The sequence below is a fragment of the Pezoporus occidentalis genome, unplaced genomic scaffold, assembly GCF_034315485.1.
Source record: "Pezoporus occidentalis ecotype Australia unplaced genomic scaffold, CSIRO_AGI_Poc_V1 ctg32, whole genome shotgun sequence".
Classification (NCBI taxonomy): Eukaryota; Metazoa; Chordata; class Aves; order Psittaciformes; family Psittacidae; genus Pezoporus; species Pezoporus occidentalis.
Genome location: NW_026915158.1, coordinates 4,869,122 through 4,896,192, shown reverse-complemented (window position 1 = coordinate 4,896,192; position 27,071 = coordinate 4,869,122). Strand labels below are relative to the sequence as shown.

Below are 27,071 nucleotides of genomic sequence, written 5' to 3'. Positions count from 1 at the left end.
GTAAGGCAGTGTGCCACCAAAGAAAATGCACATACTACTCAACTATTTAAACCATTACTTCCAACAACTTGCCATCAGTGTTGCCATTCCAAGGTGTAATATTTATTCTCTCACACACTGGAGGTATCCTAAAGGTCTACTGAAGAAGAGGATGTCATTGCTTTGGTAGTGGCAAGGTGTTTGAGGAAGGAAGGACCTAAATGCGTAGGAAATCAAGTTTTACTTATCCCACAAAAACAAAAACTTTGGGAAGTGTGTTCATCATCTGTTTATATAGACAGGTCAACTAAACTGCACTTATGAGTGTCAAGGTCTCTGTTGTGGATAATTTTACTGTCAGATCTGTTTCGGTTGGGGGACTTCATAAACACCAAAAGCACTTCCTTGGTAATAAAAGCAATGTCTACATTTAGATGATTTTCTGTTTCACTTGTACGCCAGACAACTTTTTATGATATAGAACAGATTTAGAATGTCAGAACCAATAATACAAGCTACAGTTCTTCTGATGGTCTGACAACCGGTTTGTATTCCTTCCTTCCCCTCACAATTTAAATGCATTAGAACTTCCCTACATACCACCCCCCCCCCAATTAGCTGAAATAATAGTAATGTTAATTATTAAAATTAGTATAAAATTGTTATTATTATCATCATCATCCTAGTTAAAAGGGGAATTAACACTGAAAAGTGTGCCTGCACACTTGTATACTGATTGACTGTGTGTTGATGTAATTAGACCAAAGAGCTTCAGAGGTTTAAACCCTTGGGTGGGCAGGATTGACCAACTCATGTTCATGGGGTTTGCTCAGATTCTCTATAACAAAATCTGCTTTTTTGTTAATACTATTAACACAAGTAAGAAATTCCTCTGAAAGTAAACAAATTTAAATAAATTATAATATTTCAAATGCAAAAATGTTGGTAATGCATCCAGATCCTTCTCTGGACACTGCTCCTGCGGGGAAAAATAATCTAAAAAAAAGAATAATTTCAGCTGTTTTCTCCTCACCCTCCATCCCCCCCCCAATTCCTTAATTTGAAGCATTTTTTTCTTTCCCCTATGTAGGACATAGGTGAATTTGTATGTAAAAGCTATCAGCTGGCATATGTCCAGAAAGTAATGAAACAAACAAAACTCAGATCATCTTAGATAAAACACAGTATGTGTTTATTGAGAATTCTCAAGAGAAAGAAGAAAATACTTTCATTGTTAAACAACTGACGTGGCAACACTAACTTTTCATTAATCAAAACTTTATGTCCACCCAGCAAAATAGACGTCAATCTGTTTTAACTTTCAACATTCAAAATTAGTAAAGAAATATCAAGTGTCCATGAAAACCCCATTAAAAAGATGTTCTCATTCACAAGTTGAAAGTGATAGCCACAAAGTTCCTCATTTGGTTTTTGTGTTGTCAAAATGCTTCCGTATTTAAACTGATGTATATTAGAATTTCTTACCTTCAGGATCAAATTAAGATTATGGTAATATCCTCAGTAACTGCTATGTATCCATTTCATATATACTTTAAATAAGATGGTATTTGACTTTATGAGAAGAGTAATTTTTCAGATGATGTCTTTCAATAATTTAATAAACACAAAATCATGCTTACCTCCATCTAAATGGAATTTCTGTCAGAAAAAGCATCCTACACATATAAAATGGAGATATAAACACATGGAGTCCCTCCGTGCTTTGAAGAGTTTTCTAAAATGCCTGTATTGCAGAATTACATTGGTGAACTACTAGTTTGTCCAACTTTCATCTGTATGTCATTCATTTGCTAGTATTTTGAATCAGTTACTGAAATTAAGGCACAGAGACTGGAAAAGTGTTAATTTTTGTTGATAGATTTGTCTACACAAGGACATTTGTTAACATGGCGAGGCTGATCAAGAACAAGGGAAAAAGATGAAACAGCCTTGTGGCAAAACTATCTCAACCATACTTGCATATATGTATGAAGTTTAAAAATTGGTGTGACATAGATTTTATGGAACAAAGTGTCACAGACTCATTCTAAACGATTCAGAAAACTTTGTACCTATTTCTCCTTTACATATATTATGAATAATATGGTTCTTTCTTAAAAAAAACAAACAAACAAACCATGGCAGATTAATGCTTTTGAAGGCTCTTAGAGCAAGGCCTAAGTTTTCAAGAAGAGAAACAAAATTTACATCAGATTCCAGCTCCTGAGAGAATCTAAACATCATTTCAGTAATAAATAAATTAATAAATAAATAAAATCAACAAGTGTTCCTCTCATTTTTTATTTTTTTAACAGTGGTTTATCAATTTACATGTTCTTTTCATGCAATATTTTAAAATTAAGAATTAATTTTCCACCTGTAACCCTTTTCACTTTGCTAGAATTCAGACATAAACATAAAGGAAAGGCACTCAATTTTTTAATCCTTTATACAACTTCCAGTTTTACTTAAACATTATAGAAAATACAGAAATATCATAGAATCAGATGAATGATAAAATGGTTTGGGTTGGAAGGGACCTTAAAGTTCGTCTAGTTACAACCCCCTGCCATGGGCAGGGACACCTTCCAGTAAACCAGGTTGCTCAAAGCCCCATCCAACCTGTCCTTGAACACTTCCAGATAGGGGGCAGAGTGGGCATCTATATACTAAATATACTAATGAAACCCAACATGTATTAATGGAAATGTCAATTTCCTTATTCCTATTCTATCTGAAGTATTAAGTATTTTGGGTAATTTTAAATATCAGGAAAAAAAAACCCCTGTTCAGTGACTCAAATGCTCCCAAACCAAAATATTTCCATCTTTAGCTTATATTAAATTTGATTTCTTTGTTGCTTGAAATAACTTCTGAATCAATACAGGTTGGAGAGCTCAATAGAATCCCTGGATGTTTTAATCATGTCTTTGATGACATAAAGCTCAGGGTGCAAGAGGGACGTCAGATGAAAGGGAGCAGGACTGCAGGGTCTCAACAAAACGTTCATTAGAGGAAGATTTCCTTTTGTCGTGTGAGAAAGTAGAAAAACACTGTCAGATCTGTGGGCCAGATGTCACCCATCAAAGGAGACTGTGATCAGAGGGCAATTCTTCTTCCAGTGATTTAGACTGTAGCCCCACCTGAAAGATGAAGATTGAACATTCAATGTGTCCATGATGGATGCTCTTTGCCAGGTTTTTGGGCTCTATTTGCCTCAGTTCTGGTAAGACAACAGGCAGGAACCTCATATCTCCAGATATGTATAGACAGCCCTCCCCATTTTTTCTCACTTCACATTTCCAGAGTTACATGGGATTACTGACATGACGCTTTACTTAAACCACGGCCATTCAGACAAAGGAAAATAAGAAACTGTTGGGACCCTGATGGCACAAAAATCTGTTTGTGATGATAGCCTTCACAGTACTGACCAATCTATCCCAGGGCATCTCAGGCCATGCTCTGGCTGGATCTCCCCTTCCCAAGCTTTACCCCAGCGCCTAGGAAGCAGTGGCTGCACAGAGCCCACCATGGCATCTCCAGGCTGAGTCTTTCTGAATCACATGGGGATTCCATATCTCTCAGTAATGCCTGTGGAGCTGCACACACCTCCTGTGTCTCACTCATATCATAATTGTTAGTCCCATTATAGAACAAATAAGGTGAATTAATGGTTTGAATTGACCTCTATGGCAAGGGCAGGATGCCCACCAGGCCAAAGCTGAAATGGGGGCCCCAGCCAGAAGGTACATGGGGTGCCCCAGGTGAGGCGCAAACAGAGCCACAATAGTCAGTTACCTCTGTGGTGGCAGATACTTCACATCATGTAATTTTCTTCATAAAGAGACTTACATCCAATTTCTGACCACATTATGGCTTCCTATACTTGTCCTTGATGAAGAACATTAAAATTACCACTCTCTCTTACCACAGAGGGTTTTTAGAATGAGATTTTCAAATGCCCTCAGCCCTGAGCTTTTTCTGCTCCCACTGAAATTGTCTGTAAAATTCACATCTACCCCACCACTAAATCATCATGGGAAGCTGGAAACTGATTTGGTCTTACCCTGTGGTTTGAAACAAAGTTTCTTGTTCTTGTAAGCAGAGTAGGCTGCTATGGATCCAACAACCAGTATTACAAAAGCAGAAATTATAGGAGATGTAACTCCAGCTATTAATCCTGAATCTGTAGAAAAAGTAAGGAGTTCTTTTTCAGAGACATCAAAATGGTTTCACTTACGTGTATTCTCTACTAAGGTATGCTTTTGCCAAACTGTGAGAATTGTTTCGTGAAACATTAGAAATTCATTAAATAGAATTAAGTAGAATATTAGAAATCATGTTACATTACAGATGGTGTGAAAAAAGTGTCTTAAAGCCTAATGTAGTGTATGTATTACTTTTATAAGACTAACATTTTATGATGATATAAAAAAAAATAAAGAATACATTATTTACTATACCCGTGTTTCCTCCATGATTGAAATTGTGCTCCTCTTCTCCTGGAATAGAGGGTGAAATTTCATCAAGAAATGTGCTTTATCTTGTTTTGACAACAAAGTCTTTACTCAGTGAAGTGTGATTTCATACAGGAGGTGAAAGGGGGCAGCTCATCAGGACTTTGAGAGAGGAGCTCCCTTTCCAGTCCTAACTGCAGCTGCACTGGCTGAAGGAATAACCATCCATCCCCCTGACAATTTTTGGAGACTATTATCCTCTAAAACAGGATAATACTTAACAGCCTACATCAAGCTGATTTCACAGGCTGATTTAGCATAAGATCATAGGCACCGTTCATCTGCTTGCAGTTCTCAGAAGAAGACCCTTGCTTGTGGACTGTCCTAGCTGAATTCAAAGGGATAAATCCTGCAGGGTTCTGGCATATGCCAGAAAGCTACAAAATGTTTAGGAATATAAGCTAGAGTTCAGACTCAAAGTCATGGCTTGTGGAGAAGGACAATCAGTCTAAATAAAAACAGCAGTGTCTTGTCCTACACCTTCAGTGACAGACTATTGCTAAAGCGAAAGTGGCCAGTTCTGAGTTACAAGTATTAGGGAGAAGCTGCAAGAAGAATTAGCAAATACTACCTGTTATGTGTGGTGGTAAAGGCTTCCCATCAAGGAGATCTGAGTCATCAAAACCTCCTGCAAGATAAAGATTAGGATCTCTATTGCAAAATGTCTGAACTCTGGTAACCCCTTCTGCTCCCTTGTCTGGTCCTTTTGCAGTGTTCTGGGGACGGCTGAGGGACTTTTGAAATTTCAGCTTTGACATGATGGGTGGATCAAGGGTCTTCCACTGAATGGTCACCTATTCAAATTCACCTGAACGCTGGAGTACTAAAACTGTTGCTGCTCTGCCTTTCTGCATCTGTATTGGCACCTGTGGGATGTGTGGGCTTGGGCTGTCAGAGGCACAAATCCTTGTACAATATGGACATCTCAGATCTCAGCAGTTTCTGGAGCAGGAAGCCAGTGGAACCTTTCCAGGAAGACCTGCATAAGGACTCCAGAAGGGCCTGATCATGGTTCACAACTACAATCATACCAGAAGTAATTATGGGATACATGGTGGTAGCTGGGATAGGTCTCCCACTTCCACTTCAATTAAGTGTGTGTCTGGGACCACACTCGAAAGCAATACAGCTTACATCCACCTCCCCAGTCCCACGGCCATCTCAGATGCATATCTCAGTATAGATTTGAACGTAGGCTTACCAATGCCCTGTGGCTAGATGTCAAATTTGAACCTTAGCGTGGCTCAGTGTAGACATATCCAAACCAAAAAGGCAAGCAAGATGAGTGTTAGCCTCATGCCACTTAGGAGTCAGTGTCCCACATTTTGGGCAGACCACTAAAGCTTTATGGTACCAACACTAAAACTCGGGAAAACTTTCCAAACACTGTGTCAGGAACAGTGACAACAAAAGGCAGATGGAGGGAAGTGGTGATAAAAATTATTAACAAAGAAATAAGAAAGTAAACTATTCAAAATATTTACTCAGAATAGCTCATTGTGCTAGGATTTCTTAGAAGAAAATATTCTTACCAGAAATACCATGGCTCCCTGGTCGTGGTGGAAGAGGTGGGTATAAAGGTTTTCTTGAGATGTCACCTACTGATAATTAATATTGTTAGATGGTTGGAGAGGCAAAACAGAAAGCTGTAAATAAAGAGCATGATAACCTGAGATTTTATGCCTATTTTTAATTTGTCCTCCTGTGAGTTAACAAAAGGATCTTGAAACCAGTTAAGAAGTCTCAAGCAACATATCAACAAATAGCTGGCTACTAAAACTGGTTAGAAAGTGAAAACAGAACATTTGCAAAATTAAAATGACACAAGAATTCATAAAACTATTGAAGGAGAGTATTTCCTGTATTTCTGGTAAGTGCAAGCATTGTTTAATGCTGACATCTGGGAAGCACAGTGTGTTATTGTAGGTGTCAGGGGTGCAGTTAGCAGAGCTGACAGAGAAGCTGGTGTTCCAAGCTGGGCAGGAGACAACAGGTTATCTCTGTATCAGCAGGTATCAATAAGATTTGCAGATTAGTTTCATCTAACGGATTCTGAATTTGTCTAGTGCACGATGAATTTTCTACTCTTGAACAGTGCAAAATGAACTCAGACTTGAGCTTTGTTGTTTAGGACTTTGTGCTGGTATTTGGCCTTAATTTTTACAAAAGGTATTATAAAGAGATGCATCGGATAGAGAGAGAGATCTGATAACTAATAGCAGTTTCCAAACTGGACTAAAAGTGATGGTGTAGCAAGAGCTGGCTCAGGTCTAAACCTGACAAAGTTAACATCCAGGGCTGTTACTCTGTGTATCCATACTGGGACCTTTTTGCTGTCCTTTCCTCAGCCAGTTCAGTCACATATTAAACTGTTCTCAGAGCCAGACAGTGAATTTAGCTCTGAATAAATTAAAACTAGGTCACAGAAATAAATACCAGTTTCCCTTCCTCTCCTTGAATCTTTCTTTCTCCTTCAATACATGCCACATGCCCTTTTATCATGTTTTCTTCTTGCCCAGCTGCTAAATGCAATGCTTCTGTTTGGGAGTACTATTTAGATTCTGATTCAGTAAATTATTTAGATACATGCTTAACTTCGTGTGAGTTCATCCTGCTGCAGTCAATAGATTTTAGGTAAAGTCTTAAAACTTTGCTGAATCAGACTACGCCCAATTAACTGTATTCAAAAGAAGAAGGGACTTGTTCTCTTCCAGGTCTCTGTGTAACAAACTAAGACTCACCAGTGCACAAAAGTAGAAAACTACTGATCCCATTATTCATTATTTTTATGGTGCTGCAGCACTTATTCAGTCTTCTCTAATTATAAGAAGATATATTTTATATCTGATATTTTATATCAGAACTATTGATAGTGAGGTAGATGTCATTAATCATATTATACTCTGTATGAATATCAATTAAGAAGCTGAACTGAAACTGGAGCAAATAAATAGAAATAAAGGAAAATATCAATTGCCATTCTCTGAATTAAAAGGTGGGTTTTAGTGAAGATACTTAAGATATTCATTAACAATTGAATCAACACCCACCCTCTTATAACAGCACTCATTAAAAACTTGCAGGAATGGAACAATTAGTACAGGCAGGAAGAAATGACAATATAAACATAAGAATTAGAAAGAAAATTAGATTCAGCTTTATGAAGTGCAGGCTAATATGTCATTCAAACACAGGTATGAAAAGCCCCAGGAGAACCTGGAAATGTGAAAACCATGGAAATGGGAAAGAATAGTGTAAATAGTATGATTCTCTAAGACTGAAACATGAGTAAACCAAACCACTGCAACTGGAATCATAATTCAGAGGATCTGTGCTGAGAAGTAATTCTTTTGGGTAGCCTTGATTCAAGTGGAATTTTACACTTTGATTCAATGCTGCTTGCATTTTAGATAATTTCAGTGTACCAGAAACTTCAATGTACCAGAGTACTTCAGATCCCTGGTATATCTCTAAACATGCTAAGCAAAATATCATGCAAAAATTCCCCAAGTCAAGGATTTCCCATACCTACACAGCTCAGCACAGCACCATGAATTCTTCCTACGTCAGGTCTGGATGTTATAGAAACACTTGGAAGTGGCAGCATGTTACAACAGCTTGAGTGCTTCAAGCTTTAGCTATATTGTGCCATAAACACTCATCTCTAATACATTCCTTCCTGCATTTCTGATTTCTGATCAGCAGAGCTACAACAAGCTCATGCCTCCCTCTATCCACTGTTACCTCTGATTGCTGACCTTAGACTCATTTTTGGCAGCCGAAGGAATGACTGCCATCACCTGATTTCTTCTACCCGCTGTCAGAGGCCACCACCCTGAATGGTGCTGCACAGCTGAATGGGCAGCACATCCGCTCCCCAGCCATGACTGTGGCAGCCTGGCATGGTAAAGTAAACCAGAGCTGACTTCAGCACACACAGGTAGCCAGCCTTCAAGGTCCCATTGCTAGCAACCAAACACAGCCCATCCTGCTGGCCCCACTCTGCGTGATGGCCTCTGCCAAAAGGGGCTGCACGTACAGGAGTTGTAATGACTCACACTACCACAGTTCTGCCTCCAATCACTAAATTTCTTTTCACAAATCAGGCAGACTTCTGAAAAAGACTATAGAAAAAAGCCTTCATTATATTGAGAAAAGAAGATAATACTCACCCCCACCAAGAGCATCTCCTAAGTGCAGATCGTTGTCTAAAAATGAAAAGGAGGAAGATGTAGAGAAGTGCGTTACACACCATTCTTGAAGGAAGTGAAATGTTAGTTTTAGTAGAAAATGTACAACTGAATGAAAAGCAACTTTTTCAGGTCAGACCCACAAATGCAAATAAGGCATTACACTTTTCTTGAAAACTCTTATAGAATTTAATATTTGTCCACACAGTAACTGAAAAATGAAACAATATTTTCTACTCAAAATACAAAAGATTTTTGCCTGCTTTAAATAAGCTCAGAATAAATATCATAATGGAAGTAAGATCAATAACTCTTTAATATGTCTGCAAATGCATAAATGAAATTAGCCATGTTAAAATATTAAAATATATCTTTTTTAAATATACTTAAGTATTAACAATGATGTCTGTTGTTAAAATTTGTGTATGCATGTTTGGCTTAAGTCCGATTTGTAGAACTGCAAAAACTGACTATTCATTTCAGAACAAACACTGGGAAATAATAAACCTACTTGGGGAGCGAGATTGAATCAACTAATTTTTGTAAGGGTCATGGTGACATAAAAAGTTTTGCTTCAAGCAATCTTATGTGATAGTTTGGCTGGGAGACTGCTTTTCTTTGGCTGAGCTATAAAGGTTTTCACATATACTTCGATGTTGGCATGTGCATGTTACTCAGTGAACAAACAGGCTATGACTATTCCCCCAGCACTGTACGTGTGTTCCACTGTACCTGGGATGGAACTTCCATTCAGTGAACAGTTTGTTTATGAGCTGGAGATGCATAAACAAGAGGAACTCCATTTCAACATGCTGGTGTGGGTACGACTATGTGGGTGACATGGTAAGGTGTGTATGGAATGACGGTGAGCTCTGAAAGGTCACTGAGTGATAGGCAGAAATATGTTAGATGAATGTCATAACTCCAAGAATCCCTTTCCTTCTCATTATAAATGTGGAGTGGTAGAATGAATCAGAAGAAAAGAGATGGCAAAATCTACGTAAATTTTTATACCGATGCTTCTTGCCACAGAAAATTAGATAGACACTCAACTGTTTTTTTTTTTCCATTATAATTGTGCCGGAACTCCCAAAACCCAGTAAAATCCATCCAAATACAACACCAAGCAGAACTCTGCCTTTTTGTGTTCTTTATATCCAGAGGGAGTGGGAAGCTGATTTTGAACAGTATCTAGTCTCAGTTATGCAACAACTTCTAAATGTTTTGATGTCACCAGGAAATCTGGCAGGAAAATGATCAAATTCATACTACATGACTGGGTTTGTTCTTGTCAGGTATTGCTTCTGTCTATATGTGGCCAGCAGAAAGTTGCATTTCAAAAATACCTGTCAAATGCTAACAATAAGAAGCAATAAACTGCAAACTGGGTTCAATTTATTGTCAAGATGAAGAAGTTAGATAAAGTGTAGGGTTCTGCTCTGGAAGGTTCATGCAGAGATTTGTTTCAGAAATTGTCAGGCTGCTATGAAATACAAATGGAAATGCACATGTCTGTAGGGACCAGAAAAACAGTTGAGCAAAGGGTTAAAGGAACAGACAATAAAGGTCACCCTTCCCAGCTGTAAAATTGAGGAATGTGTCGTGTCTGTCAAAACCACCAGGCCTGTGCTCTGATGACAGCACAGATGACTTGTCATCAGAGGAAAAGCAGAAGGGCACTCTAAAGCCAAAGGTAGCAGCATACCACCTATTCCACTACCTCTCCTTTTCACCCACCCACAATATAGATATAGTCTGTGTACCCCAAATAAGCAAAACCACCAGGCAGCAACCTGGCCTAGGGTTCAGAGTGCTGAAATAAACAAGATTATGAAGCAAATGACCTCTAGTTGGTGACTCTTAAGAGGTGTAAAAGATCTGTACATAAACCAGTCTGTGATTTCTGATCTAGAATAACCACAGAGACGGCATAAGTATTCAGTAGCTAGCATGCTACACACGACACTCAACAGACCACCACACACATCAGCAGCTCAACAGACCACCACACACATCTTGGCACTCATGAGTATGTGGGTTTGAGCATATGGCTGAATTAAATCAATGGCAGCAAGAATGTGAGTGGGTAGCTTTTTTAGATTTTGTAAATAAACATCACCTTCTACTAAATTTTGTATTGAATGTTGTTACACTAGATGGCAAGTGCCTACAGGAGAGCTTCATCTCAGGCAGAGGTGTGTGGGAAGTGATGCCTGGAGGACACAGCCTCTACAGTAAATTGCTTCAGCTGAGCCAAAATCATCATCTCAGCCAGCCTCATTTCTCAATGATACTGGCTGAATGAGACATAGAGGAAACCCTCAGGTTAAGAAGCAGCATTAGGCAGATACTAAGATATACTTTTGTATTATATTTCTGCACTCTCAAATCCAATAATTGATTTTTAGCACTTTTTTTTTTAATAGTTTTAATTGTTTTTACACTCCCTGTAATCCTCTTCAGTGCTGAAAGAGATCCTGACATGGGCTGGAAAACATGAAGTTCTTCATTCCCAAGAATCAGTGAAGTTGACTCAGGTAGGTAATCATCTCATAGTCATACCTCTAACAGATTTTAAAGTCCCTAAAAATCAAATTGTTTTCACCTGACTGAGGCAGCTTCACTGTAGATACTGGCATCTCCAGCTTACCTGCAAACACAACTGAGGACAGTGTTTTAGGGCACAATTCAAGTAACCTACTTGAAATGTCTATAGTAGGATAAGAACAAATCCACATTTAGAGTGATATGACCATCCCTAGACATGCTGATTTCTCTCCACTGACTTTGAAGGAAGTCAGGACAGTAAGCTCAGTGGCTTAGCAGTATTTTACAACTGACACTTCTAACCTAGGCCAAACACAGATTTCCTTTGAAAAACTAAGTGGGAAGGAAAAATGCAACCTTCACAGGATTTAGCAGCTGCCACATTCACAAAAAGCTGCTCATTTATTCAAAGAGTGAGCCAGAGAATCATGTGAGAATGTAACTGCTTTCATGTACCTAAAGACTTACTGCAACTTTTATCCAGAAAAAGACTGACACTGTTGTGTGGGCTAAAGTTATCCTGCATCTCCCAATTCAGGCATTTTGTTTGATAGCCAGAAATTCTTCCAGTATAATTTGGATGAAAACTCTGTTATCATTAAATTCCGTCACAACTGGATGTGTGGTTTTCTTCTTGTCTGGAGTTTGTTGTTGTTTTTTTTTAACAATAATGAGGTTAACTGAAAATCATCATTCTCAGGACTGCAGCTATAAACCTTTTGGTTCTCTCCACTGTTCAGAACCTTTTTTTCCTTTCTGACACAGGTCTTTGTAGTGATCAATACTAGGTAATATTAGGCAAATACATGGGGAGAAGAAAGAATACCCAGATGCCTTCTGATTCTTTTCCAAGTCCATTATCAAGCGCATGAATATTTATGCTAAAAGACAATGGAGTAAAGAGTGGAAGAACAGTTACCCATGTTTGGCAACAGTTGCCCAGGGAGTTCAATACAGGCTGGAAAAGCATGAAGATCTTCAGGAAATAAAATGCCATCACTGGCCAGTTACACTCTAAAGCCTTACTGGAAGCAGCATGTCCTTCCTTACTGGAAGAGATGTAATTGGTAATTGTCAAAATAACCCTCTTACTTTACATATAGAAGACAGTTTGTATTCACAAATGATCTCAGCTATGGCACTTTAGCAGACATGATCAAGAATCTCATGGGAGACAGTTTCTACCTATCTAAAATAAGTTATGACCATTTTTGTCTTCATTACTTACTCAGCACAGGCCTTGTCGGTCTTCTGATCACTATAGGCTTCCTGGTAATTATGTCGTCTGTGGGACACAATGATATACCAATAAACAATAACAGCCTAATCTTTTTCAACTTCACAAAAGAAGGTATCTGCAAATCTAGACAGCTTCATTCATTAAACCTTTATGTATCACAGCAGAAGCCAAAAATTAAGGGATATGTTTTCAAAGCCTTTCTTGTTTGTTTGTTTTAAAGAATTTTTCAATTTTATGAAAGAAACATTGAACTCTAGCGTTTCTCAGTTCTTTGTATCTTTAACTTCAGTAGTAGCTACTTCATACTCCAGTCTTCAAGGAAAAGGACTTAAGTTATATTATTGGGTCTAAATGCCATGGTAAAATAAGAATAGGAGTTTTACCTACCTGGGTGATCAAGAGCATCAGCTAAATCAAAATCACGTTGACCTAGGAGGAAAGTGACAGGAGGAAAGAGACTAAGTCAGAGGGCAGGTTCCATGACCTTCAGGTTTGAGGGCTCTGGACAAAGCCAGAACACCAGTAAGAAACAAAACAAAAACCCATCCAAACAGGAGCAGGCACAGAGCAAGATGTCAGTTGTTGTCCCAGCACCGTGTAGTCCTGAACGACCATGAGAAATGGGCTGATCTAATGCAAAGAAACTACTTGTTTAGGTAGTGCAATGAGGTGCTGTTCTCTTCTCTTATCCATATTCAGTGGCTGTGCAAACATGCCTTTGAAGAACACAGGTTGCCTGTTACAGGGCACAGGGTCACAAGGTCTATTGCTGGGAGACTGCTGAAAGTAGCATTCAGCACGGTACTTGCAAACTAGAATCATTAGGTGAGAATTTTTAATGTCTTCATTATTGTTTTACTAGCTCAGATTTACTGGCAAGTCTGCCTTGTGATCACTTGTAACATGGATCCATTCTTTCTTATAACTCTTTCACTTATAACACGTGCCAGCAAGTAAAAGCTATAAAGATGTATTTACCTAATTTATTTTCTACTGTACCATAAAAAAACTGAAAGTGGAGAAAAGAGCCCTTCCTGTCCTGTGTTAGGTGACAATGATGTCACTAAATGTCACAGGGGGGCAACTAGCATCCTGACATTTGAAGTTAGCAGGCAAATGAAACTGGAAAATATTCAAAATGTATAAACTAAAATATATGATTTTGAAATAAACAAACACAGCTATTCATGTGAATTTTACTTTCAACTCTCTACAATCTGCCACTTTCCCTTTACTAACCAGCCTTCCTGAAACATCTCTTTGCAGAGTACATACCCATTAATTTTCATCCAGGCTGAAATTTCATCATCCTCGTGTTTGCACACCAAATACAAGATTAGCCTGTACAAACCCACAAAAAGTCACAGTGTGCCATGGCTTCCCTAAGCAGAAATGTTTTACTGTGCTCTATCGAGTAAGCCTCTTGATCAGGGTCTGTTTATTATCCCATCTAAGTGGCTTAATACCTAATTCTTCAATAAAGTGTTTTTCTTGGTAAGGCTTGAACACTTCACAGCAAGGGTTATAGAATGGTTTGGGTTGCAAGGGACCTTAAAGGTCATTGGGTTCCAGCCCCCAAGAAAGGCATCATTGCTCAAGAAGGGAAACTGAGGAACAGAGAGAGGCTGTCAGAGGTTCTCCAGCAACGCTCTGAGTTCAGCTCAGCCCTGACAGGTGCTGTCTTCATGGCATCTTCGCACTAATCACTGTTCCTGATTAATAGCTCTCACCTGTGTCAGACAGCTCCTGGGAAGATTAATCGTCAGTGGCAAAACACTGTGTCAGCTTCAAATAACAATCAGTGTGGGAGCATAAAGTAGGAATGTCTTGATTCCTGTGAGGATTTTCATGTAAGTCTGTGAACTTAATTATAGCTGATGTCTTACAGAAAGGCTAAAACAAGGCTGGAATGCAGAATAGTGAATGACTTTAAAAGCAAAACTGTCCCTATAAAACATTATGACAAACCTGTGCTTGGAAGGGAAAAGCAGATAACAGAGTAAGGCTTTCCCTGTAATGTTAGCAGTGTAGCATTTCATCTCTTATACAATTGAACTGATCTTAGAGTGCCAGCTCATCCAACAATCTCTCCTTCCCCTGCCCTGGCTGCTCAGCCAACCTTGCCAAGTCCAGTAACCTTTGGACTGGGTCCTTAGCTGGGTTGCTAGTTTGATCTATATTCCCCTACTCGCAGGATGACATCATGGCATTGCCTCTACTAATCTGGTCAAATTATATTTCTCTGAAGCATTTTTTTCAGTGCCAGCAACATGAGAAGTTTGACTGTCCTTTGGGTTTGTCCTCTGGATAAATCTTCATTCTTCATAGGCATCTGTCCTGGGTTCAGCAGTAGCAGTCATGTTTTTCCTTTGTGTTAACTGGTGCAGTGCTGTGTTTTGACTTCCAGTTTGAGAACAGTGTTGGTGAAGCCGATGTTTTCGGTTGTTGCTAAGTGATGTTTACCCTGACCAAGGACTCTGTGAGGCTCATGCTCTGCCAGGGCGGAGGGGAGGCTGTGAGGAAGCAGAGACGGGGCGCCTGACCCGGGCTAGCCGGGGAGGTATTCCATACCACAGCACGTCATGCCCGGGGTGAGGGGTAACTGGGAGTTACCCGCAAGGACAGGGGCTTCCGGGTGGAACTCGTTTTCTTGGCCGGCGGTATCGTATTCTCTTCCCTTGTTATTTTCCCTTATCATTGTTGTAGCTGATAGTAGCGGTGGTGATTTGTTGCTGGACTGTTTTTGTCTCAACCCGTAGGAGTTGCACTCTCTCGATCCTCCTCCCTGTTCCTCCGGGAGTGGGGAAGGGGAGAGCCCAGGTGTGTGTGTGGGGGGGAGACGGACACGGACCTCAATTGTTGTCAGCTCGGCACCACTCACTGGGAGTGAACAAGCTACCTGACTGGGTTTAAACCACGACAGCATCCCGAGCGCTGACAGAGGTTATCTGACCTGAGCCCTGCTGCTGCAGGGCACAGCCGGCAGGGCTCAAACCGTTGCGCATTCGAGTGAGTCATGAGAAATCATTCTGTAACACTAAGGAGCTGTTGGCCAGAGCAGCTCCTTTGTGGCAGGTCCTGACATGCAGGAAGTAACGATATGGAAAGCAGCTACAGAGGTCCTAGAGCTGCAAAGAGAATGTGACAAGTTTGTCTTCTGAAGGAAGACTCTGGAAAAATTCCAGGTAAAATATTTCTTTGAAGTTAGGGAAAAGAAAAAATAAATAAATAGGAGGGACCTCATCAAAAGATATTATGGAATTCAAGCAAGATGACGCAGATACTCCCAATTATATGAGAACCAAAGCAAAACAGCAGACTGAAACAGTTACTAATATCTGCCCTTCTGTATGATACCAACATTTCCCTCCCCTATTGTGTGTCATGTCTGCTCTGTTATCAAACAGATGAGAAAAGACAAGAGGTGATGTTTTAAGCCTGCAAAGGAGAAACAGAAGACAACTACAGGATTTTTAAGAATAGAAAAAAAGAAGCCTGAAAATCTGCAGGAATTATTCATATTGGTTTGAGGTTTTTTAATTATATCTGATGATAAACCAAGTAATAAAACCCCCCAGACACCAGCACAGAATGACTGACTGGGAGTAAGACAGGAATCTACACTGAAATCTGTTTGGCTGTGTAAATATAAACCTTGACAGATGGGCAAATTGTCTGTTGACATCTGTGCACCATGCTAAATGATATTCCAATAAACCAAAAGATTCCTTGGACTTCCATCCCAGCTTCTTCTGGTAATAACGTCAAACAACCTCAAGGAGTAAGATTTTGTGGAGCTGAATTTTAAATGCTCATTACCATTGCACCTAGACATTTAAAGAATGTAATTTGGGAGGATAACAGATGGTTAAATAGCTGAACAGCCCAGATTTCATCCACAAAATGGTGGGTCTACAAACAAAAACACATTTAGAGGCTCAGAGAATATTTAGCTCAATAGGGACTGGATACTTCAGGGAACTATGAAGATGAATGACAATGGAAATAGATCAGTTAAGCTGTTTCACAGAACAAACAGACTGAAAGAAATTAATTTTCCACAAACAAAAATGGCCCTTTTTTTCCTTGGATGAGCTTCCATAATAGAAACAGCTGGAAACTTATGAAAATGAGAATGAAAGGAATTTCAGTGAGGAGAAAACAGCTTTGTTCCTTTGGGGGTTTTATTTGTTTGGTTTTTTTTGTGTGCAGTTTTTGTTGGTTTGTGTGTGTGTGTGTGTGTGTGTGTAGTCTTGGTTGGTTGGGTTTTTTTGTTGTTTTGGGTTTGGGGTTTCTTTTTATTTGTTTTGTTTTTTGTTTTTTTTTTTAACCTGGATAAAGTTATTAAGAGGTTTAGCTATGCAGGAGGCATTATCTCAGTTATCTGTTATTACTGCTTTGGGCTGGTATGCTATTTCTTGGCAACACTTCCAGCCTTTCTTCTGGGAGTATCCCTGTTTTTACAAAGAAATGGAACTATTGCAGTGGTGTTTTTTCTTGGGTGGTCCACCATGATTCACAGCAGAGAATCTGAATAATGTTTATATGCTCCTGCCTGACACCACAGAGCAGTCCTTATCTACAAATAAGAAAGCACTGAACTAAGAAAGCAAGCCTTCCAGATGAATACACAGTTTGTATGGCAAAAAGGACCTGTTTTAATCATGCTTATACTAGCTGCTCAAACACAAGGAACTAAACTACCAGAAGGATTTCTGCTGGCGCTGCCAGCCTTATTTGGGATGTAATTCCCTCATCCCCACCCAACCGCCAGTAAAAAACTGTGTAGTAGATCTGGCCTACACAGCTAACAGTAGACCTCTGTAGCAGCCAGTCAGGGGAAAATAGACTCCATAAAGCCAAACATCAAAACATGGTAGTTTAAATGTCAAAGTTGCTAGATTTCTTTTTACAGGCATGATTTTTCCAGGTAGGATGTTTGCTTTCACTAATGCCCATACTTTCTATAAGCCTGTATAATACCGTGTGTGGAAGCCCAGTGACATAAAATCCTTGTTAGTCTAATTGTTCTACTGTGGAGACTATTATGGTTGCTCTTTGTTGCAGAGATCCTAAGCCAGCTTTTAATAAGTTTCCTTGAATATGAGACACATCCTGCTGAAGCATCATGGAAGTGAGGCTGGTCCACCCCACCAAAGCAGCACTCTACAAAGTCATGTCCTCAGGCACGTGTGCATTTAATGTCCACAAACTTTTTACAACATTAGTTTTCTGAAAACGTGTCCCACATATCCAGTCACTAACATGCCTACAGCAGCATCTTTGTCTATGGTTTCATTTGTGACCTAAATGTTAAATGGATCCATCACCCTTTACCCGTGTAGCTGACTGATGACAAGGGCCTGAGGTCCCACAGCTTTGAGGAGTATTTATGAGGAAGAAGGCTAGATTCTGCAGGTGGATGTCACCTATTCACCATTACAAATGTAGTCAAAAGTTTTTTGATGAAAGGCTACTGTGGCAACACTGCAATTTTACAATCTCTGTAAGCAGGCTCAGTCCTGCACTGGATAAAGATGAACACAGTTTGTGGCTATTAAAATGACCCACATTTAAATAGGGCATCATGAATATTGCTAAATAAGAGTCAGGTTATGAGACAAATGAAATTAACTTCTGATGCATTTAATATGCATAGTCTGGTATTAAGAATGAAACTAAGATCCATGAGAAAATGTGTTTCTATGTGTATATACATGTGTGGACATACATCTTAAATGTATATATGCACATGTGTGTTAGATAAATCCCTTTTTCATTAACATGATTAAATTATGGGCTTTGAGGGCATTAAGACTACCTGTGTTACAAATAAATTAGAAGCAACTAACTCAGAAATGTGAGCTAGATAGAAAGGAAAAATAAATTGAATTTACATTATTTTAAAACAAGACCAAAAATATCCCTTCAGTGTGATTAAATATGAATCGCTTTGTGAATACAATGAGCTTAAATCATTATGAAGCTGGCAGAGACTGAGGAAGAAGTGAGTGACTCACAGATGAGACCAAAAATTTTCTGAAAAGGAAGAATATGTTGCCAAAGTTGCTCATGGGACCCATTTTATGTTCTTTTTTTAGCTGAAATGGTAAGTTATTCTTTGCAGAGATCATTTCTGATTATTATACAGTCATGAGACATACTTCCCCTGTAATGAGAAAATGGAATGTTTCCTCCCAGGTATGTGATTCAGAACATACCCATTTATTGGTTCAACTTTATTCAGGAACTCTGTTTGTTTAAAGGAAATTACTCATGTAAGAAAAGTTGTGGGAGAACATAAAGGCTTATACCCTAGAGTGGACATTTTGGACAAAATCTCGAACAGGTACTATTTCTTTGATGCAATACACTCATGATCCATATTTCCTGATGAGGCTACTGTAGTTTTCCTTTCCATCATGGCCCTTTCATCCCATAAACAATGTCTGCCATTACAGACCATTGATGTTAGGGTGGAAACTGAGTTTGCTTTAAAATCTGTAATTAGCATCCAAGTTCCAGTCTGTAGACCACAGCATATGGACCTGATAATTGGCTTCATGGTTTTTGTTAGGCCACTTCTGTTTACAGTTTGAATTCAAGGGAAATGAAAAGGTCTCCCTCACTTATTCATACAAGAACACATTTAAATAATCACCAGCAAATAAGATGCACTAATAAAGCAGGAGTGGCAGTACTGCTTTAGGTCTGTGCAGCATAGTTTCATCCAACATGAAAGAAAATCTTCTAGTTCTGTGGTGTTTGCTTTGCTGTGGACAAACAATAGCTGTTCAAAGGTAGCTGTCATTCTTTATGATGTGATATATCCTGCATACATAAAATAGAGCATACATAATTTTCTATGTTTTGCTTCAGAGTGAGTGCGGAAGAAGCTGTTGTATGCTGTAAAATTACAGGCAGAGCAAAAAAGTAGGGCTCTCCCATGAAGCAGCACCATTCATCTGAGCACCTCATGTTTTCAGCTTTGTGTCACAAGGAAGCAGAGATCAGGCCATGGCATGGGCTGCTCACCCAGAGCTTCAACCTGTTCCTGCATGGTTCAGGAAGCTGTCTAGCCCTTTTCAGCTACTTGGTCTGAGAGTGTCAGGCTTAACAATGGTCACGTTCCATGAGAACTGTACATGAGATAGGTTCAAACGAGAGACCAAGATGAGTGTTTCTCCTAAAGCCCTATATAGTGTGGCACAAGCAGCAGCTGCTCTCACAATGACCACTCACTGCCTAAGTACCAGCTGGCTAATCCAAGCTGTCCCAGATGGTGGGGTAGCGACAACAGAGGGAGCTGAAGATAATGCAGAAGGTCAGGGAGATGCCAGGCTTTGCTATTTCTGTTGCTCACAATTGTTCCTCTTCCCTGCATCATCCCAACTACACTGGTAAAATACATGCAAAATACCTTTGGTTATGGGTAGACAGATGTCAGTAGGGCTATTCTGCAACTTAACATTGGGTTGAATTTGTTTCAGAGATTCTGTTGTATAACTAATCTGTGCCCCCTGAGGTCAGCATAGGCCATCAGCATAATTATTTACATTTCTTCCAAACGGGTTAGTAATCTGCCAAGTCAAACGGGACGTTTGGGGCATTTCACATTCTTTGCTTGTGTGTTGAAGATGCAAGACAAAAAAGAAGCAAGGCCTCCATCTTCTATCTTTCATACCATCAAGAATATGTTTTCTAGAAAACAATAATGCTGGAAGGAGTTGCCGGACATCAGCAAGCAGTTCTGCTCAGCCACAGGTCCCTGTGGAGTCTTAGGAGCCACCTCCCATCTCATTTGAACTACATGAGAGAAGCAACCAGGCTCACTTCACAGAGCTGAAGAAGCCTTTGCGCATGCCACCAGTGTGCACAAAGAATCCTCTTTGAATGACCCTGAGCAGAGGGTGATTGAGCATCAGCTGGTATCTGAACTTCAAAAGCAGGAGACTCAGAAGAGGATCTGGTGGCACAGACTTCAGAGGAAACAGAGATCAAGAGTCTTGGCATGCAGAATGCTCTGCAGATCTGGGTTGGATTTCTGAACAAAGAGCCAGCCTTCTTTTGTTACCATTATGCTAAAGAAGCAAAATGTTCTGTATGATCTTTGCAAACAAAAATACCTATCTTGTATCTCAATTTCTGCTCCTTGCTGGTGGTAACCTGATAGAGTTAGAGTTGATAGTTACAGTTTTGATGTGGTATAGATTGTGATCTGGGAGATCGTGTTGTCATTAACTCCGAACTGTTCCTGGTGTGGAGTGTGTACCCCTGGTTCCTCCACCACTAGATGTAAGACCTGGGACATAAGGAAGGACTTTGATTTAATTTGTCTGCTAATCTCAATGCCTACTCTGGGCTTCATTTTCATTTGATCTGGAGCATTGTTGCCCTTTGAAAATATATTGGTGTGATTTAGCTTTTAAAAGAAATTCCTCAGAAATTAAAAAATGTGTTGATTTCAGGCAAAGCTCAGACAGTGGAAGTGGGAGTGTTATATTTTCATAACCCATGCATGCCCTTTCTTTCAACTGGGATGGCCTACTTGGCGTTATGAGATACTGTACTACAGATGAGATTTTAGATAGTATTTTCCCACAACATTCACACATGTCAACCCCTTGTGGAAACAAAGGAAGACTAATCAAAACAATCTGTATCTCCTCCTAACCACGAGGCAAAATGCCACAGAAAGGCATATTTTTATTAGTTTTTAATATTGAAAGAATTGTGGCATTTATTTGTTTACTTACTACCCAATGGAAAAGGATTGACAATCACTGCTGCAAACAATGGAGATATGCACACTGAAAACAGGCAGTCTGAGCACTGTTACCAGTCTTGCAATGTGGCAGCAGTGTATGAAAAGTGAACTCGAGAAGCTGAGTAACTGCACCAGTTATAAGCTCTTCCCAAGCCCTGGTGTTGCAACAGTTCTACTGCTGCTACAGATCATAGCAGCTCTGGTATTGGGAGTGAAATAGTTTTGGCACCCAGCAACAGAAGAACTCATTGTCTGACATATACCTTCTGATACCGTGAGTGCTTCAGCACGTACACAAAGGACCTCACATGGGGTGACAGCAAGGACTGGAGCTTGATGGAGCAGTATCAGAAAAACAGGACTGTGTTTTTCATCTATCTTATTCTGTCTTTTAACTCTAGTGAAAGCTACTTTATTCATAAAACTGTCACATAATGTCTCACATCCAAACAGGTCTGTAATTTTCTCCCATAAAGTGCCCAGCTAATTAACCAAGAATACAATTAGTTTTGAGTTATTACAACATCTTTGTAAGCCTCAGCTGGACAGTAGTACATGGTTTACTAGTTAGCAATAAATGCTGTTCCCTTTACCTGTGAAGCATGTAATACCTCATGAAGTAAACTTAATATGTCTTAAACATCATCAACCTTTGCACTGTCTTTGTTACTGACTAAACATGTGATCTATTGTTTGATCTTGAAGACCATGGGTGTATAGGTTTTATCTCTATTGGGAACCTGAAGGGCATTTCTGAGCAGTCATGTCTGAGGGAGAGTCTCAGTTGCTTTCCAGCTGTGTAGGAAGCAGAGAGCCCTTTGCACAGCTGTCCCACTGCAGGTATGCACACAGATGTACAGCCCAAACAGGACCTACAGTATGTGTCAGACAGCTGCATTATCTCAGTTACTGGGGGGCTAGGACCTAAACTGTGTCTTACCACACTGCATGTGGGCCAAGCTGCAGTAACCAACATGGGGTGTTAGCATGAACTTCAGTGGAAGAAGTTTCTATGAGGTTTCTTTCATTTGGATTAGTCTAGAAGACACTCAGAAAACTAGCTGTAGGAGCTCAGCTTACATGGGGGATCTCATGTAACCTGCCTAAGCTTGGAAATAAAAGCCAGTGAATGTAGGTAAAAGTGTGGAAGACTGCAGCGAGCATGTAAGTTTCTGAACTGCATCAGGTCACACTTTTCCTGTGCAGTGTGGTCTTTGGGTATGTCACGTTTCTGTTGAGATGTGTCTGTCAAGGCCATCTAGCCAACTAACTGAAGATAGCAGGACATAAAAGAAATGCTAGATGGTAAGAGAAATGATGCAGTGTGCCCTAGCTGTGGTGGTACAGTAGATTCTAGAAGTTAGAACAGTTAAAGGTTAGATAAGAATTAGGACTGCGTATACAAAGATGAATCATGTCACAGACATTCCCATCATAAGGACTTAGACCAGCTTTTTACCAGCACGGCCAGCCCTTCCTCATATCATGTCTTAATTGGGACTGAGAAGTGATTCCTGAAAATGTCCCCTGAAACATGGAGGGGTATACTCTTTGATGATAAAATTCAGTGACTGTTGCCATAGACTTATAATAATTCATTTTGCTTTTTAAAGTGGCTTAAATAGTTTCCGCAGTTGCAAGACTGCCCGAAGCCCACAGTGTCTTTCAGCAATGATTCCTTCCCCAAAGCAGTGCCTGAACTGGCTCTAAATTATCACATGTAGAAGGCAAGAACGGTTAGGCTGACTATCCTTGTAATTAAAATGCTAGAGTGTAGGGCAATTGGGTTGCCCATGCTCAGATTGTTTGAACAGAAATATTCAACACAAGACAATCCTCCAGAACAAGAAAGTCTGCATACCAGCGGTGAGAGACCATGTGAGTCACCGCTGTTCACAACATATTGCAGGGCAGCCCAGCACAGTCCTACTGCTCTGCTGTTTCTCCACCACGTTACTTGCTGAAGACCTCTAAATAATTCCTTATTTGTGAAAATGGAACTTGGGCACTAATTTAAGGCAAGTTTTTTCTCTGCCCATCACTGCAAGGTCTCCCAGGTACTGCATTTAAATCGGGGGTGGTGGGAGGAGGAGCAGCAGCAGCTATGTTGGAACTAGTGGTTAGTAAATGACTTCTTGCTGCAGTCAAACACTGCGCTGCAAGTTTCTGAAGTAATGCTAATGTACAAAAAAGAAAAGATTACAAGTACTACGTAGCACATGCACACAAGGATGATCCTATTTGGTCTGATAGCCAAAAAAGCTTTACAGAATGTTTTGCTAAAAGAAAATTGTATTTGAATATAGAAAAATGGCTCAGTGTGAAAGGACTATATTTTCCCAACTGCTATTCATTCATCAAAAATATATACAAAGTATATTCAATTCTTCATTAACCCTGCATGAAAAAAAGAAAGTATGCTTGTGTGTGGAGTTTCTATATTCAGGAATGTGTTGGCTAAGGTAAATAAATTATTAATTTATAATTACTAAAGGATGAGCACCAGTATGCAGGTATGAGCATCCTTTAAACTGAATCAGAATTTGTTTTTACAATATAACTAACACATTTCAATAACTAAGAAGAGCTGTATAAACATGAAGTAAATAGTTGACTAAGGATCTGTTTGGGAACTTCAAACTCCCTTGGAACCTCTCATTTTACAGCTTTCATTTTAAAAGTTGATACTCAGCTCCAAGCTTGTCAGTAATTTTAGGGCAGCAACACTACAGAGGAAATAAGAAATTATAACAAATAAACAGACTCCAACTAGCACAGCTGTTATGAGCAATCATCCAGAAGGTATGTATCTCCTTAGAAACTGCAGAAGTACTTATCTAAACACTCTTGAATGCTTCTCGTGAAACGAGTAACAAAAATAATGTCAGCAAGCATTTCTAAATAAACAAACTTTTTTTTTAGGGGTTAGGGTTTAAGTTTTTGTTGTGTTTATTTCATTTTAATAATCATGCCCTAGAAATAAGCCAAGGTGAAGGTCACTTACCTCTTACATAGACTAGAAGAAAGCCAAGGCACAGAAGAAGGATACTTTTGAGTTTCCCCATTGTCTTCTATGCAGTGCCTTGATTGTCTTTTTTTCCAGGCAATGATGGTAGATGTTGCAACTGCAGTGCCAAGGTTTGAGGGAGACACTTGGAATCAGCGGCTCTGTCCAAAGAGTTCTCTCACCATCACACCCAAACACCACAGAAGTCCCTAAAACCTCTTCTAGTACAAGACAAGCAACAAAAGCAAACAACCCCGCTATGGCCAAGCTGTGAGCAGCACCGTAGGTGCCCCCCGCCCTCTAAGAAATCTATTTATCACCCAGGCAGGGAGCGTGGATTGCTGGAGAACCAGCGGCAGCACCCAATGAGGAGGGAGCCGTCGTGCTCTGAATCCACCTCCTTCCCGGAGGGAAAGCCAACCTGTTTGACATCCTCGCCTTCAAAGCAGGGTGTGGTGCTGCGGGAGCTCAAGCAGCATGTGAGAGGAGACTGGCCTTCTCTGAAGCGTAGGTGGAAGAAAAATCTCTCAGATAGACTCTGTCCTCAAAGTGCTGCTTCCCTGCTCAGGTGTTGGCTGAGCAACAGCTGATCATAAAGGCAATCTTGTCAGAGTCCTAACTGCTCACTCGAGTCTCCATGCTGGGGAAATGGAGGCCAAGAACCTGCTTTGCAGAGACCTGGGAATTGTCTGCAGGAGGAAGACAAAAAAGTTATATTTTATAAACTTTTAAAAAGTGATACTGCACTACCGAGGCATGCTCACCACCTCGGCAGATGCTGGTCTCCAGTAGATAACATTGTTTGTCATGATTTTTCCATTGATCTAGATATATTTTTAAACAGAAATATCCTACATGGAGAGAGATCTCAGTGCTGAGTGTCAGAGCACAAAGCTTTGGGAAATGAACAAGTATCATCCATCCATCCATGAACATAGTTTAAAATCACTGGCATGATTTAAATTCAGTTTTGTCATAGCCTCTCTCTAGCAAATACCTATGTCAAGAGACACTTGTCTCTTGAACTGGATTGACGCTGTCACACCAGCTCCCAGCACCGAGGAGAGTGGTGTGTGTCCTCCCTTTTGCTGGGGGTTAAAATGCAGGGGGGGGGCAGAAAGCACTGTTCTGACTAGGGCTGGAAATACACTGAGGACTCTGCTACCATGAGTGGCCAATCTGTACACTTGCAATGTTGCTGAGTGACTCAGTCTGATGTGGAGCACAGGCTGGCCTCAATTGCACTTCATTTCAGTTACCTAGAACATACAGTGCATGTGCTGAATTCATGCTTTGATGCCAACTACAAAAAACTGACGCAACAACATAAACTGGACTGATAGAACCTGGTGATACTGGATCTTCAAGAAGCTTCAAGTCCAAGTAGGTCAGATTTGAACACCACCCCCCCCCCCCCCCCCCCCCCCCAACAAATCTGAACCAGCAGAATGGTTTATAAAGGCCTGGTTTACTGCATCGCATGGCTTAACTATTTACACTAGCAGTAGAAGCTCTAAAGCTCAAATTACGTACCATCATTCTCCTTGTCAGGGCCAATTCCTCAATCTCAGACAAGTTAAGGACATTTAGGTTTAAGAGGTGACTTTGTCAGCCAGTTAAAACAAGAACTATAACATGACACAAGCAATCCCATAAACCCACTGTTTGTTTTTTCCCAGAATAACAAAAGCAGGCACACATGTGCTAATCTTCGTATCAGTGATGAATTTGCCTGAAGGGAGCAGGAAAGTTACCAAGGCTATGTACTAGAACCAGGCAAGTCCAAGCAACTCAGAAATGCTCAGTAGCATTTGTTCTTGTAAATGAAACGATGTGTTATCTCACTTGCCTGCTGATACTAGCTCATTGGGATATGGCACGTTGTTAAGTTTGAAGATGATGTACCCCTTGTCTAGCTCTTCTGAAGCCAGATACTAAAGAAAAACAATGGGAAGGTGGCACAGAAAGAAGTGGACCTAGCATTGGAGTCCGGATGTCTTGAATACCTGTCCCACTTCTGTTCTTGGGGACATTACAGGACTTTCTTAATCTCAGCTCCGTCAAAGATGTGCAACAGCCTGCCCAAGATAGCAAGTAAACAATATATATTGAAAACAAATATAAGGCCTTACACCTGAGCATAAATTACAGTTTTATCACTTTAAGGAACTACTGACCCATGTTTTTCGATTTAAAGGGAAAACAACATTCTGCCTAATATTTATCTGACAAGGTGGATGACTTGCTGAATTCGTTTTACTTGTTCTTTCAAAAAAAAAAAAAAGCCCTTGTATTTAAAAAACAGCAAATGGGTGGAGTGTCTGTCTGTCCTTTGCACCCATCAGGCCTCTTTTAGATTAGACAAGCTGAAAGAGAAGAAAAGGACAGTCACAACTCACCACAGTAGCAGCCCCATCCTTCCTGTGGGTACAGGTTAGACATTGCTCTGTCATGAGAGACCTGCTGTATGAGTCTATCGGAGATGAAAGAATCAAATTATACACTAGAGCTGCTAGGGAAAACCACTAATATCCTATAGTATTCATCTTCTGTCATAAGAATTGAAGTATTTTAATTAAAATATTGAAACATCCAGTAATATTAGACATTAATTTAAATATAAACCAAATACATGAGTGACTCAGTGATAGAAGTTCTTGGCAACAGAAGAATACAACTACTATATGCTAGCTAAAACTTCAGCGTTTTTTCACAAGCAGGTGGAGGAACATGATTTTTAGTATTTTATTCTCATGGTTCTTAAAGCACTCCAAATGTAGGGGTTTGAAAACCCTGTACTTCTGCTTCATTCAAGTCCTTT

At 39.9% G+C, this 27,071-nt stretch overlaps 1 protein-coding gene across 1 annotated transcript; it reads right to left on the bottom strand.

Moving 5' to 3' along the window:
* Positions 1-1,175: 1,175 nt before the first annotated feature.
* On the bottom strand, positions 1,176-24,941 carry XG (Xg glycoprotein (Xg blood group)). Its single transcript, XM_062628665.1, has 9 exons — positions 24,248-24,941; positions 12,864-12,905; positions 12,465-12,521; positions 8,672-8,707; positions 6,032-6,097; positions 5,071-5,127; positions 4,446-4,484; positions 4,049-4,168; positions 1,176-3,122 (listed from the first exon to the last, which is right to left on the bottom strand). The coding sequence occupies exons 1-9, from the start codon at positions 24,306-24,308 to the stop codon at positions 3,106-3,108; spliced, it is 495 nt and encodes a 164-aa protein (XP_062484649.1). The 5' UTR covers positions 24,309-24,941; the 3' UTR covers positions 1,176-3,105.
* Between the last annotated feature and the right edge of the window lie 2,130 nt (positions 24,942-27,071).

Bases quoted from the DNA above. Each gene is read 5' to 3' on its own strand.
- XG (XM_062628665.1), bottom strand. From the start codon at position 24,308: ATGGGGAAACTCAAAAGTATCCTTCTTCTGTGCCTTGGCTTTCTTCTA. The intron at 8,708-12,464 runs GTAAGTAATGAA...TTTCATTTTTAG, and splicing joins ACCGACAAGGCCTGTGCTGA to ACAACGATCTGCACTTAGGA. The intron at 4,485-5,070 runs GTAGTATTTGCT...CCTCTATTCCAG, and splicing joins TTTACCACCACACATAACAG to GAGAAGAGGAGCACAATTTC.